Below are 16,730 nucleotides of genomic sequence, written 5' to 3' on the forward strand. Positions count from 1 at the left end.
CCAATATGATGGAGAAAAGAGAAGGAGGAAGTGTGGTGTGACCACCTCCCACTGGAGAGTGCTTCCTCCCTCCCTCTCTTTCTCACAACCAGATGCACCCTCTGGGGGGAAAAAATAAGCATTGTATAATAAATAAATAAATTGGTAATAGAGTCAATTATTATTATGAAGTATTATGTACTGCACCTAATGGTATGTGCTATACTTCCACACAACTCCTACTGCAGTATCACATTGCATCAATACATGCACTTGAGCAATGCATTGCCCTCTGATGTGACAATGACTGTGAGACGATAGGAATTTTTCAGCTCCATTATGATCCTGTGGGTCCACTGTAGTATATGCAGCCCATCATGGACCAAAATGTCAGTTATGCAGCACGTGCCTCTGTGTGTGTGTGTGTACATATAAAATGTCGGTTATGTGCCTCTGTGTGTGTATACATATAAAATTTATATGACAGAGAGTCCCTTTTTTGGCTAAACTTAACAAGTCAGATTCCTTTCAGCTCTCTGTTGCACTTAACCCAATCTTGAATTTTTGGTTTCCATCCCTGCAAACTACCTTGAGCAAGAATTCTGCTAAGTCAGTTTAACTACAATCACCCACTCTAAGGGTCTGATCAGATTCCATAGCTGACCCAAATCGGACCAAATTCCTCATCTTCTACCCTGACCCAGCTCCCCGCCATGTGATGGCTCATCACCTTGGCCTATTTTCTGAATTAGGTCAGCCTAGTTAGAAACCCCCTTTATGCCCTGATGTCTCCTCTTAGTAATTTTCTATCTGCTCATCCTCTACCCTGTTCCTGGGCTGTAAGTCCCCATTTTCTTTTTACTGTATTCAAAGTTGAGCTCCATTTCTCTCCTCTAGCGCAAAACTCCATTGCAGTAGTCTCTACATTCATGGGATAGTCCAGAACGTCTGCCTGCCTACCTCAACAATGTCAGAATAATCCTTTCATGCATTTGTATGTATAAATGTGTGTATATTTTTTTGCTGCAAGATTATCCAGCGCGCAGTTTAACTTTTTTCTCATTGGGATCTTGATTAACCCTCAAGCACTGTCTGTAAAAAGCTTTTGTGAAGATAGATACAGGGATGGATCTATGGGTGAGATACAGATCAAGATGCCAGTGATTTTCTGGCCACATCATTTTAAGGCTCCAGAAGACCCACTTAACGATTCTAACCCAACTCCTTCAACAGATGCGCGTGCACATGTACGCGCACACACGCACACACACACACAGTGGTTAACAGGACTCGCTCTCTGCGGCCCCATAAGCAGTGACCAGTTTAACCGCTTCGTGACCAACCTACACGCAGTCATAACAATCACTAAGTGCTTTTCCAAGCCACTACAAGGTTAGGGGACAGCGCAGGGCAGGATTCTGCCAACAGCCAGAAGCCCTACCTAAGTTGGACTGGCCCTCGACCCTCTACTCCCAGGAACCAAAACCTCAGATCTCCTCCCTCCCTCCCCCTCTAGTACTTCGAATAAATCAGAACCAGACACCACGCGCCTAACGGCTCCGAAATGCCTCCTGCAGCCGGGTCTCAGGCCGGAAACCTCCCCGACTCGGGGTTGTGGGCAGGGGAAGGGGCGGGCGCAGGCGGCGGGGCCGGCGCGGAGGATGCACGCCGGGCTTCTGGGGCTTTCAGCCCTGCTGCAGGCGGCGGAGCAGAGCGCGCGTGAGTGCGAAGCAGCCCCAAGCTGGGCGCGGGCCTGCGCTCACCCCTCCAACTTCCCACCCCACCCCGGCGCTGAAGGGCGCACCCGCCACCCCAGCCCCAACCAGCAGCTGTCCTTGCCTGTGCTGAGCATTGCGCGCCAGCGCTTGTGTGGTGGGATCCCGCCCCGCCTGCCGAGCATTCCTCTTGGTCCTTAGTGGATGTTCATGGATGCAGGATCCCCTGCGAATGCATGAGCCACCCCCCTGCGAATGCATGACCCTTTGCGGATGATTTTTCCCAATGCGTGTACCCCCCATGACCCAACGGATGCATGATACCCCCAAAAGAAACAGGGTCCCCTCCCTCCCGCAGATGCATGGTTCCCCACGAATGCAAGGGGAAAGCCGGCCTTTAAGTCCAGGCAAAGTTCTTCCTCTAGCACGAACTCTGCAAAGTGCTACGGGTGCAATATATGCTGAAGGCGGGTCTAGATGACACCGCTTCTCGCCTCCCCACCCCGCCGCCGGCAACCTGGGACAGGTTAGGGGGACTCCGCGGCAGGGAGAGCCGCACGCGGGCTGAGGGCGGAAGGACAGCGCTCTGCATCCACAAGGCCCTGCAGCTCTGCAACTCCGCTTCGGGGTTCATAGCGGGACTGGGGCAGCCTGCTGGGGACACTTCCGTCCAGCAGAGACAACAAGCCGGGGCAGCCGAGGCGAGGCAAGATGGCCACACTCTTCGCGCCTTTCTCATTTGAACGTGTAACTCTTTCGGTGCCAGGCCGCCCACTTCCGCCAGTCAGAGGAGTCCTCTGAGGCGGGTTCCCTGGGAGCTTTGTCCGGGTCCTGAGGAAGGTCCAGCATCAAAGCCTCAGGATGCAGGATGCAGCACCCGTCCCCAACACGCACCCTGGCGGACGCTGACTGCGAACTTCACCCCTATTTGCACCACTATTTTGCTCTGGCTGCGCACTCTTTCAAAGCTGCACTGAAAAGGATGCGTATCAGGATTAACCAGGGTGATTTCAGTCCTAAATCGCTCTGGACCACACGGGCTGAGCCTGGCAGGGCTAAAACAGGGCAGAATTCCTCGGTCTCAGCAGCCACCTCAGCTCACCCCGCAGACCATGTCCCTTCTCTTGCAGCTGCGGTTGGTCAGCCCAGTCAGCCCCAGGGCGGGAGAGGGAAGGGGGAAAGTGCACATTCCTCGACCTGGGCAAGGTGGGGACTCCTCCAAAGGCCTTTTGTGCTTGGGAGGCTCTGGTTGTCAGAGTGGGTGGCAGGACACTGAGGATGATTAGAGCACTGGACAGAGCCTGGGGCCTAGGAATGGCCGCAGAAGCCCTGGCCCCTTTGCCCAAGCTGGGTTCATAGCTGTACCCCAGGGCAACACAGTTTCCCCTAAAATTCCCAGCTTCTGCCCATAAATCCACCTGCAACTTTAATACTGTAAACCCCCAGTACCAGTGCCGTAGAGGATCTCTGTATTTGTGCACCATCTCCACCACCATCCTCATGCAATCCTCAGGCGGTCACCCAAAGTCACAGGGCCAATGAGTTCCTCCATTTGAAAGATGAAGGCCTACCTCACAGACCTAGCTCCAGGCCTACCTGTCAAACACACACACACAGACTCGCAGCTAGTAACAGTTCAGGATGATTAAGTTACGCCTGAGTGGGGAGTGAGGATCCTCTCTCCACTCTGGCACTCTGCTCCTACCATCCTAAGTCAATAAACAGTCCCCAGAGAGGAGGCTTCACCTTCTTTGAAAATGAAGGCGCCAGGTATTTTGAACGTGTAGTATAACATCTAGCAGCTCCTTTTTCCAGACTGGTGTCTGATCTCAAGTGCACTAGGTAGCCCCTGCCTCTCTGTTGCAGCCTCTTTGTGGCTAAGTCTAGCAGAGGCCTGTGGATAGTGGCGACACTACGTTGGTTGGCCACTGTTTTGTTTGGTACTTTTTGTGATACAGTCAGGTATAGCCATAACAAAAGACACAGGAGAGGCTTGGGAAAACAAGGTTTGTCATACTCACAAGTCCTAGAGAATGGAGGCATGGGTTCTCCATGCAGGACCACATGTATTGTTTATTTTTTGTTTTTATTTTTGTGTTTGGAGAAGATTTTCCTATAGGATGCATACACTCACCAGAAAGACAGGGAGAGAAAGAGAGACAGAAAGTGAGAAATCACCCCCCCGGGGGGATGGCCACAGCGCAATCCCTTCTCCTCCATTCTCCTCTCGGGATCTTGGGCACACATGCACATACGCCCGGCGTGAGTTTAAGCCACCAGATCCAGGACTCAAACAGCAGTCGACTATATGGGAGTCCAGTGACATAGGCATTATGCCAACTGCTGGTCCCGAGGACCATATGTTAATGGGGAGGAGGCAGAAGACAGTCTGGGGAGGGCAAAATCCAGAGCTCTTGTTGGAATTCATGGTAGGGCAGGGGGAACAGTTTAGGACTAACTAGTTTGAATAATTTCTGTAGGTTTTGGGCTCTGAAGATTCTCCCTAGTTGCCTGGGACCCACTCCTGGAACTATTGAAGCAGAGGAATGTCTCCTGGGGTGTATAGGCCAGATAGAGTAGGGGCAACTCTGTATTGGTTAGCTTGCACCTCAGGGGCATGACCCACCTGAGTTCTTTGCTGTCTCTAAGAACTACCTAGCCCTGGGAAGAACAGTTTCTTCCCAACTCGAAAGGTTTTCTTAACATGTCAAACATCCTAGCATGCAGAAACTTGAAAATATCTATAGTAGAGTTCCCCAGTCTCACTCCGTCTTTCCAATAACCTCTCATGTCTTCTGCTCTCTCCCCAGGCCTCTGCACCATGGTTTACTACTTTACTACAGGCAGACTTCTGTGGGGGTGGCTGGCCCTTTCTGTCCTCCTGCCCGGCTTCTTGGTCCAGGGCCTGAGCTACCTGTGGTTCCAAGCAGATGGGCACCAAGGGTGTTGCCTGCTCGCGATGCTGCACCTCCTACAGCTTGGCGTTTGGAAGCGGTAAGAACAGCCGGCATCCTTTCACCTCTGCAGCAGAACTGCATAAAGGCAATCCTTAGGGCCAGGACAGGTCAGGCCGGGAGAATATTCAAAGCCACCAGGTCTTGCTCTGAAACTGAATCTCCTGATCCAGCCCGAGCTATCCTGAGCATCTCTCACATCAGGGGACTCCTTTCTTTTTCTCATCATTAGTCCAATTCTGTTTTGCTGTTGTTTCAATTCATTGGTTGAGCCTTCAGAATCATATAAGATCATTTGCTTAAGGCAGTTCCTTTTGAACTGCCTATTATCTTAGCTCAGGAAGGTGGCATACATTTAATTAACCACAGACTAGACAGTGAAGCCAGCATGGTGATATTGCTTCCAGCATTACAAGGGAAAGACCAAAAATAAATAAATAAATAAACTGGGTAAAGTAATGTTTTTAAGCAAATAGTTTTGTTTCTTTTTAATTGCAGTTCAGTAAAAGCTCCAACTGCTGGTCCCGAGGACCATATGTTAATGGGGAGGAGGCAGAAGACAGTCTGGGGAGGGCAAAATCCAGAGCTCTTGTTGGAATTCATGGTAGGGCAGGGGGAACAGTTTAGGACTAACTAGTTTGAATAATTTCTGTAGGTTTTGGGCTCTGAAGATTCTCCCTAGTTGCCTGGGACCCACTCCTGGAACTATTGAAGCAGAGGAATGTCTCCTGGGGTGTATAGGCCAGATAGAGTAGGGGCAACTCTGTATTGGTTAGCTTGCACCTCAGGGGCATGACCCACCTGAGTTCTTTGCTGTCTCTAAGAACTACCTAGCCCTGGGAAGAACAGTTTCTTCCCAACTCGAAAGGTTTTCTTAACATGTCAAACATCCTAGCATGCAGAAACTTGAAAATATCTATAGTAGAGTTCCCCAGTCTCACTCCGTCTTTCCAATAACCTCTCATGTCTTCTGCTCTCTCCCCAGGCCTCTGCACCATGGTTTACTACTTTACTACAGGCAGACTTCTGTGGGGGTGGCTGGCCCTTTCTGTCCTCCTGCCCGGCTTCTTGGTCCAGGGCCTGAGCTACCTGTGGTTCCAAGCAGATGGGCACCAAGGGTGTTGCCTGCTCGCGATGCTGCACCTCCTACAGCTTGGCGTTTGGAAGCGGTAAGAACAGCCGGCATCCTTTCACCTCTGCAGCAGAACTGCATAAAGGCAATCCTTAGGGCCAGGACAGGTCAGGCCGGGAGAATATTCAAAGCCACCAGGTCAAACTCTTGCTCTGAAACTGAATCTCCTGATCCAGCCCGAGCTATCCTGAGCATCTCTCACATCAGGGGACTCCTTTCTTTTTCTCATCATTAGTCCAATTCTGTTTTGCTGTTGTTTCAATTCATTGGTTGAGCCTTCAGAATCATATAAGATCATTTGCTTAAGGCAGTTCCTTTTGAACTGCCTATTATCTTAGCTCAGGAAGGTGGCATACATTTAATTAACCACAGACTAGACAGTGAAGCCAGCATGGTGATATTGCTTCCAGCATTACAAGGGAAAGACCAAAAATAAATAAATAAATAAACTGGGTAAAGTAATGTTTTTAAGCAAATAGTTTTGTTTCTTTTTAATTGCAGTTCAGTAAAAGCTCCTGTTGGGGGAGCCAAAACAATTGTGTTTTGTGCAATCCTGAATTGTAAGGCACAGATCACTTTAATTTCAAAATCTACTAACAGAAAAAAAAAAAAAAGTAAAACACAAACTTCCTGAGGCAACGTTGATTGTAAAAATGCAAGTATGTATGTAAAGCGTAAATACACTCTTTTATAAATTCCACGTACTACATTAATGTTAACTGTGACTCCCTTCAAGAGGACCTGACATTGGTGACAATGTGACCTGACATTGGTGACAATGTGTTTAAACAAAGCTCATTTTTTTATTTAGGTGTTTTTCTTCCACACCAATGATATGTTACCAACATCTTTTTAATCTTTTCTTAAGCCTATAAGTCTATTTTAAAACTCAGCCTAAGATCACAGAGGAATACCAAATTCATCTCATCTTTAGCATGTGTCTTGGTTTAACAACTTTTCTCAGTGGAAGTTAAAAGTTCTGAAGAGGATTTCAACTGGACTTGTCTGAGGTGTATTTCATGTTGGGTAAATTCTCTTTACAAGCCAAATGATATATAGTGATCGAATGTCTACAAATAATAAAATAAAATAAAAAGAATTTTAAAAAAATTCTGAAGAGAAAAGTCAAGGTGAACTTTAAGGATACCTTTAGGATAGACAAGTGGGGATTTATTATTTAAACATATATGAAATATAGTGGTAGCTAAAATTTTGAGTTGTTCACTAACCCCTCTAACATCACCAAAAAGTGTTAAAATGGAGAGACGAACCCCTCATTCTTCAAGTAGTAGGCCTAAGATAAAGTATTCTTGATATAGCTGATGTGTTTGGCTTTTTTCTTTCTTTCTTTTTTGTAGAGGTTTTTGCCTTAGGGTGTATGTGCTCACCAGAGAGAGAGAGATAGAGATGGTTAAATGGAAAGTGAGAAATTACCCCACAGCGGGGACGGCCACGCCACAATCCCTTTCTCCTCCATTCTCCTCCTGGGATCTTGGGCACACATGCACACAGGCCTGGTGTAAGTTTCAAACCACCAAGTCCGGGACTCAAACCACAGTCAGCCATGTGGGAGTCCAGTGATGGAATCGCTATGCCATCTGCTGGTCCCTTGGCTTTTTATGAAAACTGTTAGTGAGGAAAGAAAAGTTTGCCCAGAAACTTAATTATGAAGACCTAAGTTAGGTTCATTGTGTTTCCAAGCCCCAACTTGGACTGTATGTTATTCTTTTTTTTTTTTTTTCTTTGCTATAGGGCACGTGCACTCAGCAAACAGAGAGACAGAAAGCAAGAAATCACCCCCCAGGGGGGGATGGCCATGCCGCAATCCCTTCTCCATTCTCCTTTCGGAATCTTGGGCACACACGCTGGGCGTGAGTTTAAGCCACCGGGTCCGGGACATGAACTGCGGTCAACTATGTGGGAGTCCAGCGACATAGCCATTATGCTCACTGCTGGTCCCTGTGTGTTATTCTTAATGTAACCATCATGAACGCAACTCAGTAGGCTTGGTGTTCTGTTGAGCACATTTAGCAACTTGTATGTGACCAAAAGGACTGCAGGTGCACAATTAAGTGACCTGAGACCAGACTGGGAACAAAGCCGGAAACAGTGATACCAGGACAAAGTCAACAATGTAGGGAGTACGGTGGTGACTGAAGGATTTGCCTTCTGGGTTGGGTCTCACAGTGTGATCCCTAGACCACTGTCATCACCACCCAGGCACCTCAAGCTATATTGCATCACAACAAACTTCTCACGATTGTCCAAACGCATACCTTTCATTAGAAATTCTGGAACTAGGGTACAAGAGTCAGTGTATAAACAGTTCATTCAGGTGATTCTGATGCACCCTCAAGTTTGAGACTCTCTGGCCCAGGGGGTCTGGTCCTGGTGGGGACCAGCCCTGCCTCAAGAGGCCTTGAGTGAGACTTGAAGGATGAGGCGGATTTTAATTGATGTAGGGACAGGGAGGGCATTTCTGACCCAGGAAACTGCAACTGCTGGTGCAAAGGCATACAGGTGTGCCAGAAATGGTGTGTTTTGGGAAACTGGGGAAGCTTGTTGTGAGGATAGGCTAAGAATTTTCTAGATGAGAAGAATGTGGCAGGAGATACTTTGGGCTAGATCCTGAAGAAACTTTTATTCTAGGCTAAGGAATCTGGGTTTTCTTCTGCAGGCACTAGGGACTCACTGGAAGAGTTTGAGCAAAGGATTAAGAGGGTTAAATGAGGCCCTTAGAGAGATGACTCAAGGACAGTAAAGGAAATAGAATAAGAGATGCAGGGTGGGATGGGGAGCAGAAATCCAGGCCAGAGCTGAGAAAACGCTGGAATAATGCAGCAGTCACAAGGACAGAGGTAGGGGATGAATCTTACAGGTCCTAGTGACCAAACCCCCATGCCTTCCAGCTCACCTCTGCTTTCACCTGGGCTTCTCCAACACCTGTCCAGAGGTCCCCACCTGAATTTCTCCCTCTGCAATGGGCCCAGATACCCCATTCAGTAAACAGTACCATGTCAGCCATGTTCCCATTGATCTTCTGCTTCTCACAGGGGGAGCCCAAGAACTCAGACCATGGAAGCTTTTTATTGCCTGGCCCTACCCAGATTTGCCACTGTTCCCAGATACAGATTTCAATGCTTCTCTTCCTTGTCCCACTGACCCCAAACATTCCTTTAGGCTTTCCTCTCAACTACCTGTCAAGACCTTGCCCAACATCCTCTTCCAGAAAGTCCTCCTAATCACCTTATTTCCTCTCTCCAGAACTTTTTGAGAGAGATTTTTGCTATAGGACGTGTGCTTTTACTGGAGAGATGGAGAGACACAGAAAGCGAGAAATTACCCCCTCAGGAGGGATGGCCACACTGCAACCCCTTCTCCTCCATTCTCCTCTTGAGATTTTGGGCATACACACACATGTGCTTGGTGCAAGTTTCAAGTCGCCAGGTCCAGAACTTGAACTGTGGTCGAATGTGGGAGTCCAGTGATGTAACCATTCTGCCATCTGCTGGTCCCTCACAACAGAATCTTAATGCTTTAGAGAACATCTTTCCTTTCTCTTACTCTTTCTATGGTCTATAACAGGTAGTCAAAGCCCAATAAAAATGCATATTGAACCAATGAAGACTTTTGGGAGTACAGAAAGAAGAAATGACCCTGCACAAAGGACAAATGATTCCAGACTGAAAGGAAAAGTACAGCCTACCCTCATGGTTACATTTGGGGTTTCATATGTTTTTTTCTTAAGTTTGTGCCAGAATCCTGGCATCAAAGACCCAGTAAGAAATTAGTTCACTCCAGGAATCCAAATCATGAAAAAGGAAAACTGTTTTTCTTAAACATCTTTCCTGGGCTTCAGCATCATGAAAAAAGCCATTTCAAAGAGGACACTTCCCCTCCCCTTTTCTGTCCTGGATGTAGAAATGTTGGCCAAAGATCAGAGTCCAGCTTGTCTTCTGCATAATCAGCATCTTAGAGAAGTCCTTAAAGGGGGTTTTACTAAGTGACCTCCAAGGTGCATCTGGTTCTGATTCAGGAGTTGGTAAGGTGAAACCACTTCTAGTTCTTCTTAACTTAGACAAGACGGGATGTTCAGATCCCAGATGGATTTGCTGGGCACAATTGCCTCTGCTGTAAGCAGTGCAGTGGTCTCTCTCACTGCTAATTAGACCAAGGGTAGATCGTGGTGAGTGAGGGTTAAGTGTCATCCCAAATGGAAACTCAGAGGCCACAGTGCCCCCAGATGTAGTCAGGGAGTGGCACCATTAGAGATGCTATGTGGCCTTCCGGTCATGTCAGTCATGGCTGTGTTCCTTTCCAGACAGCTTTCCTAATAATACGAGTGTCAGAAAAGGGTTTCCAGGTTGGGTTTATGGTCACAGAGTGAACAAGGATGTTCTTCTTTCCTTGGTGTTTGAGTCCTCCTTTTCCTAGACCCTAGGAAGCCATTGGATTGGGTTCAGCCAATGTACCCCTGGGACCTTGGGCAGCCCAGTCCTCCAGACTCTTTGAGAGGACTCTGCCTCCTGCTTTCCACGTGCACAAGGCTGCTTCACAACTGTCTCCAAATCCAGAGGCCTGTTGTTCTTCACCTCTTCAGCCTGTTTCAGCCAGCCGCCTCTTGTTTCTTCATTGTTTCAACTTGACATTGAGCACCACCCATCCACTTCCAAACATGCTCTTTACTGCCTGGTTCTCTGCCTCCAACCACTTCATGCTGGCTGCTTCCTCATTCAAGCCTCTAAGTGCAAACGGTCCCCAAAATTCTGTCCTTAGGCCTCTGCTGTCTCCACACCATCTCCTCTGCCACTTCCGAACCTTTGACTCCAATCGTTGTCTCTGTTCATGAGTCCTAATCCATCATCAACAGCCCCAGAACTCTCAGATTCCTCACATCTGGAGAAATCCATGTTCTCCCAGTCCAGTGCCTCTTAACCAGCTTATTTCTATTGGTAGCATCACCACTTAAGTTGTTCAGGCTTAAAATCCCAGGGCTTTCTGTCTCTCTGTCTCTCTGGAAAGCACACAAGCTCTATAGCAAAATCTCTCTGAAAAAAAAGAAAGAAATTCAAGGCCCTGATATTTGCCATTAGAACCATATCAGCCCCAAACTCCCCATCATGCCCCAGCCTCATCTAAGCCCCCAGACTTTCTCTTGCCCATCTGCTCTCCGTGTGTCTCCATTCCATGAAGTGGCACATGAAGTTCTACATCTTGTGAAGGCAAGGCTGAGAGTTTTCTTGTCTCTTTGTTCTCAAGAGATGACTACAGAAGCTTGCAACAAATTAATTTAGTTAACTAAATTAATTCCGACCCCGAAGACGTTTTGGGTAGGTACATAGGTTGGGGTTCCAGTTGCAGTTCAAAGACTCACCCCAAGACAGGTCCCAAATCCTGGCCTGCCCCTGACTTTTCTAGACACAGGAAGGGGGTGACCCCTGGCATGAGGTTGAGGTCACTTACATTAGAACTAGCACCTTCAGCGTGGAGTCAGAGCTCAACAACAGCCTACTTGGTGACTCGGGGTGACTCTTGCACGTGTGCAGGATATTCTCTAGAAGGTATATGTCTCTAGATGAAAGGGGTGCCCTATTTAAGCTTGTCGCAGTCTGGCTCTGTGTCATGGTGCTCTTTACTCTTCTTTAGGCACTGGGACACCACATCGACTGCTCTGTCGAAGGAACGGGAAGCTCCCCACTGGGGTCGGCTGTGGCTGCAGGAAGCTGACCTGGCTGCCCTCCGGCTCCTGGAGGCCTTGTTACAGACCGGACCCTACCTGCTGCTTCAAACGTATGTTGTCTTAGCCACAGATTTCACAGATATTGTGCCAGGTGGGTAACTTTCACCATGGAACACAGTCCGGGTCCCCAAAGGACATAGAAACGCATGACTTATTTTTTGCAAAACTTTCCTGTCTAAGATTTCTCCTGCTTGGGAGAATTAAGGCACCGCAAATTCACTAACTCAAGATTAGGGTTAAAGCTGGAGTTTTCTGGACCAGCAGATGGTGTAATGGTTATGTCGCTGGACTCCCACGTAGTCAACCACAGTTTGAGTTTCGAACCAGCGGCTTCAAACTCACACTGGGTGCATGTGCATGCCCAAAATCCCAAGAGAAGAATGGAGGAGAAAGGATTTCAATATCGCCATTTCCCACCCCCCTCCAGGGTGGGAAATTTCTCTCTCTCTCTTTCTCTCTCTCTCCTCTCTGTCTTTCCAGCAAGTACACATGCCCTATAGCAAAAATCTCTCTCTAAATTTTTTTTTTTAATAAATTGGATTTTTCTTGGGGTGATTAATTCACAGAGTTGCCTTCTTTCTTGGGCATTAGGTACTAATGTCAGTCCTCAAGTGAAAAATTATGTGTAATCAAAATTATTCTGAAACTACCTTGGGAAGACTATTCTCAGTAAAATCAATGCATTCATTCTTCCCATAGCTTTAGTTCTAGAATAACTCTTAATGCAGGCAGAGACTTATACCTTGAGAGACCCGTGGAAGCTGAGAACTCAGGCCCCAGAAATTATACATTTCTAGCCTTCACTCATTCCAGGGCAGACATCTTCTCATTCTCTCTTTTCCTCTCAGTTGTTCCTGCTTCCTTCTCCTCTGCTCTCGCCTTTACTCTCTTCTTCCCTGCGCTCTGTGCTCAGTGCCCACATTTATACTTGCACAAGTTAAGATACATGACTGTGCTGTCCTTCTATCTGACTTTATCAACAAGCCTGACACCATTTGCTGTCCTGGTTTAGTTCTTTTGTTAAACCTCCTTCTTATGGGGTGGAACCACATTCAGATTCCTATAGGATGTACTTTCTTTAAAACAAAGGTTAGACCAGAAAGAGGGACAGTTTTCTTAAAGTACATAGGAAAGAAGAGCCCAGCCCATTTGCTGAGGAAAGACATTTAGTATGCAGTATCCTCACTCCTTCCTGTAAATAGACATCTGTATATATTTGCAGAGTTGTTATGTTATCCACCAGTCAAGGTTACTGATATCATTTGTAGATCTAGGATTTATTAAGAGGTTAGACATCCCAAAAAGGAAATCCCATGAGTGGATTTTCATGTGGTGCTATTGCTTGGAACTTTCAGAGATTACTGTGTCCATCCACTTCCCTTCCAGGGGTGAGTGTCCTGCTCTCCTGGTCCTCACTGTCCTGGGCCCTGGTATCCTATGCTCAACACATGAGCTTCATGAAGCCAGGCCACCCCGTCATGCCATGGGCTGCCCTCTTCTGCCAACAGCTCTGGAGGATGGGCATGCTAAGCACCCGTGTTCTGAGTCTGGTCCTCTTCTACAAAGCTTATGACGTCTGGGTACTGGTTGTTGGAGGTAAGCTGAACTTAAGATCTGGTCAACTATTGCTGCATAGCAAGCCACCCCAGAACAGGATACACTAAAAATAACCATGTGTGATCATTAATCCAGTTCTGAAAGCAGCTGGGCTCTGGTGGGCATTCTTGCAGGAGGATAGCAGATGACTGAGCTGAGTGTGAAGACAGCATCTTTACTCACAGGTGTGCCACACCCATGGCCTTCCTGTGGCCTTTTTCTTCAGCGAAGTAGCCTGGACTCATACTTGGAAGCTGAGAATTCCAAGAGAAAGAAAGTGGAAACTGCCAATTCCTCTTAAAAAATAGACCCAGAAGTGGCTCAGCATTGCTCTTGCTGTACTACGCTGGTTAAAGCAGTCATAGCCAGCCCAGATTCAAGAGCATGGCCTAGACCTCAGCTCTGGATGAATTAATATCTCTAGCAGGAAGGACATCGTATATGTAACTGGCTCTCTTTGGAGATATGCTACCATAGTTAGACATCTAGCTCTCAAAAAGCCCAATAGACCAGCCAGTGGCATGGTGTTTAAGTAACTGGACCCCACATGACCAACTGTACAGTTCAAGTCCCAGACCCAGTAGCTTAAAAAATACACCGGGCACATGTATATATGTGCCCAAAATTCTGAAAGAAGTGAAAAATAAAGAAGAAGGGGTTGCAACTTGACTATCCCCCATGGGGAGTACATTCTCACTTCCCCTCTATTGCCCTTCTCCAGCAAGTACACATGCCCTCTAGCCAATTAAAAACAAACAAATAAACAAAAATGGCCTAGCTGACTCTGGAGCACAGGACGCCTTAGACTGTTTTGTATCATAGACTAAAATCTTTTCTGTAGAAAAGCTGTCACTCCAACAGAAGGGAGGTACAGGGCTTCACTTGCCCTGGCCCAATACCAAAATGTACACTATATGCTGGGACCGTGCTCAGAGCCTCCAGTGTTCCATTTCCCTTGAATGCTGAATCTTGGACATCTTGGTCTCAAATAGAACAGCTTCACCTAACCCAAATTTTCCCAACCCTCGGGAATCTAGCTGTATACACAGACATGAATGGTGATGGCAGGGAGGCTGGCTGGCTGTGCAAACTCCCTGAATAGGGCTTGTGTATCCTGGCCAAGGAGAACATCTTCTCTGGTCATCAGTGAATACTCTACAAGAAAGGCCAGCATACTCTTGTTTTAAGAGAACTGGAGACATTGAGAAATATTCGGCCCTTGGGCCTAGAGCAAATATTTAATATGGATTTAATATGGTTATTGGCAGGAAAGAGACTCTTTGGGGGAGGGAACTTTGGTCCTAAAGAGATACTAGCTATTTTTTATTCTGTTTTTATTAATGCAGCTTGAACTCCAGAATGATATCATTCATCTTAAAATATAGGGGAAAAATTGATAGCTAGACCACATAGCATTCTTTCCCTTGGGTGTGGAGGTTTTTAGCCCTTATGGTAACAATTTAAAAATAACGGACAACTCATTTTATCACTGTCTCCTTAAACACTGTCTAGAACTGAAATGGCATAAGTACATAATGTTTGATAAATACTGTTAAAATTAGTCTTTGTTTTCTCATCTCCACACTGCGTTGATGACTCTGTATGAGGTCCAATGCGATCATGCGTGCAAGGATAAAATGCTTCGGTTTTCTGTGCCCCTTGAGTCTCTTCTGGGTTTTGATGTCTCTTCCTGGATGCTGAGTCGGGTGCCGTCAGAGCAGGGGTGACCCATCCCCTCCTCATCTCCTCACCTGGACCTGACTTTATGGTCTGCCCTCTCTCCAGGTGCTCACTGGCTGGTAATGACATTCTGGCTGGTGGCCCAACAGAGTGACATCATGGAAACCACCTGCCACTGGAGACTGTTCAACCTGCTCGTGGGGGCCGTGTACATCTTCTGCTACCTCAACCTCTGGGACAGCCCTTCCAGAAATAGAATGGTCACATTCTACATGGCAAGTAGTGATGGCAGTTTTCTTTAATCCTAACTTTTATAGTATAAACAGCATGTGGGGTGTGTGTGTGTGTGTGTGTGTATGAGGGGACAGAAAAGCGTGTGGAGAAATGAAGCATATTTAGGATGGGGCTGATGCCTTTAAGTAGCTCTTACTTTTAATGGCCTTGCTTAAATAATAAAAAGTGTGTCCCCGGGCCAAAGCAATAATTTCTAGAATCATTCTTTCATTGATTAGTCAAAACATATGAAGTGTATGTATGTATAGGTTCTGTGCTAAGACTTGTTGCTATCCTCCGATGGCTTCCTTGTTCTCATCTGCAGATCTTGTGACTAATGAAAGCATTATCATTACCAATAGCTAATATTGGAGCAAAAAGCGTGTGGAGAAATGAAGCATATTTAGGATGGGGCTGATGCCTTTAAGTAGCTCTTAACTTTTAATGGCCTTGCTTAAATAATAAAAAGTGTGTCCCCGGGCCAAAGCAATAATTTCTAGAATCATTCTTTCATTGATTAGTCAAAACATATGAAGTGTATGTATGTATAGGTTCTGTGCTAAGACTTGTTGCTATCCTCCGATGGCTTCCTTGTTCTCATCTGCAGATCTTGTGACTAATGAAAGCATTATCATTACCAATAGCTAATATTGGAGCAAGATCATTAGGTACTAGCCCCTGTTCCAAGCTCATTCACTGTCTTGCTTCACTTATTTCTCACCAAATTGGGTGAGATAAATCCATTTTGCAGATGAGGAAACTATGGACTACTCAGCAGATAAGGACACATGGCACACAAAGCTAAAGGGACCTGCTGAAGGACCAGGCAGTTGATCAGGCAGAGGCAGGATTCAAATCCATTTGGGCTGATACTACAGGCCAAACCCGCAACCTCTCTGGCAGGGAATTCAAAATGTTTGAGGTGGAAGGTGTTTTGGGGGACCTCTGGTGCAGGCAGTCATTAGACTGGCTGGTAGTCAGAGGCACTCAGGACCTTTTCCAACATGGAGATTTCAGGCCCCTTCTCAGGAGATTCCGGCCCTGATTTGGGTCTTGGGGTGCCCAAGACTCCATGCTTTGGAGACAGCATCAGGTGACTCTGATGATCAGCCTTGTTTGGGAATGATCACCTTCTCCTTTTTCAGAGGTGGAAAATGGCCTCTAGATAATCCTTGAATGTAATAGAAAACCTTGTTTAACCTTTTTTTGTTTGTCATGGACTTATTCACTTCAGCATACAACTAGCATCCTCCATGTGCTAGATTTGGAATCAGACACCAGAGAATGAGAAGGTCAAGTCTAAATGGCCGCAAAGACACAAGTGAACTAGAGCAACCACGGTGATCAGAGAAGCAGTGCTAACAAAATCCCACAGGAGCACAAGAGACAGAGAGAGGGGGAGAGCCCAGAAAGTCAGGGAAGACTTTACAAAGGTGACATTGGAGCTAGGTGTCGTGGGGTGAGCCAGGCTCACTTGAAAAAGAGTGGCAGGGAGGAAGGGCATTTCAGGCAAAGCTGCAACATAAAGCCCACTGATTACTAGGGAGGCCATGGGAAAGTAAGAGTGGCTGGGGTCAGAGATTAGCAAAGCTGGATACCAGCTAATGGCGACGAACACAGATTTTATTCAGGCTATGGCTATAGCAAAATCTACAATGGGA

General features: G+C 46.8%; 1 protein-coding gene across 1 annotated transcript in view; it reads left to right on the forward strand.

The window, feature by feature from the left end:
* The first annotated feature begins 1,640 nt into the window (after positions 1–1,640).
* Positions 1,641–16,730, forward strand: part of XKR5 (XK related 5) — a 21,016-nt gene continuing 5,926 nt past the window's right edge. The window contains exons 1-5 of the mRNA XM_006165915.3: positions 1,641–1,698; positions 4,505–4,688; positions 11,427–11,611; positions 12,907–13,116; positions 14,902–15,071. Coding sequence (XP_006165977.1) covers positions 1,641–1,698; positions 4,505–4,688; positions 11,427–11,611; positions 12,907–13,116; positions 14,902–15,071 — 807 coding nt within the window. The remainder of the gene's footprint in view (positions 1,699–4,504; positions 4,689–11,426; positions 11,612–12,906; positions 13,117–14,901; positions 15,072–16,730) is intronic.

The sequence above is a fragment of the Tupaia chinensis genome, unplaced genomic scaffold (genome assembly GCF_000334495.1).
Source record: "Tupaia chinensis unplaced genomic scaffold, TupChi_1.0 Scaffold144089_1, whole genome shotgun sequence".
NCBI lineage: Eukaryota > Metazoa > Chordata > Mammalia > Scandentia > Tupaiidae > Tupaia > Tupaia belangeri.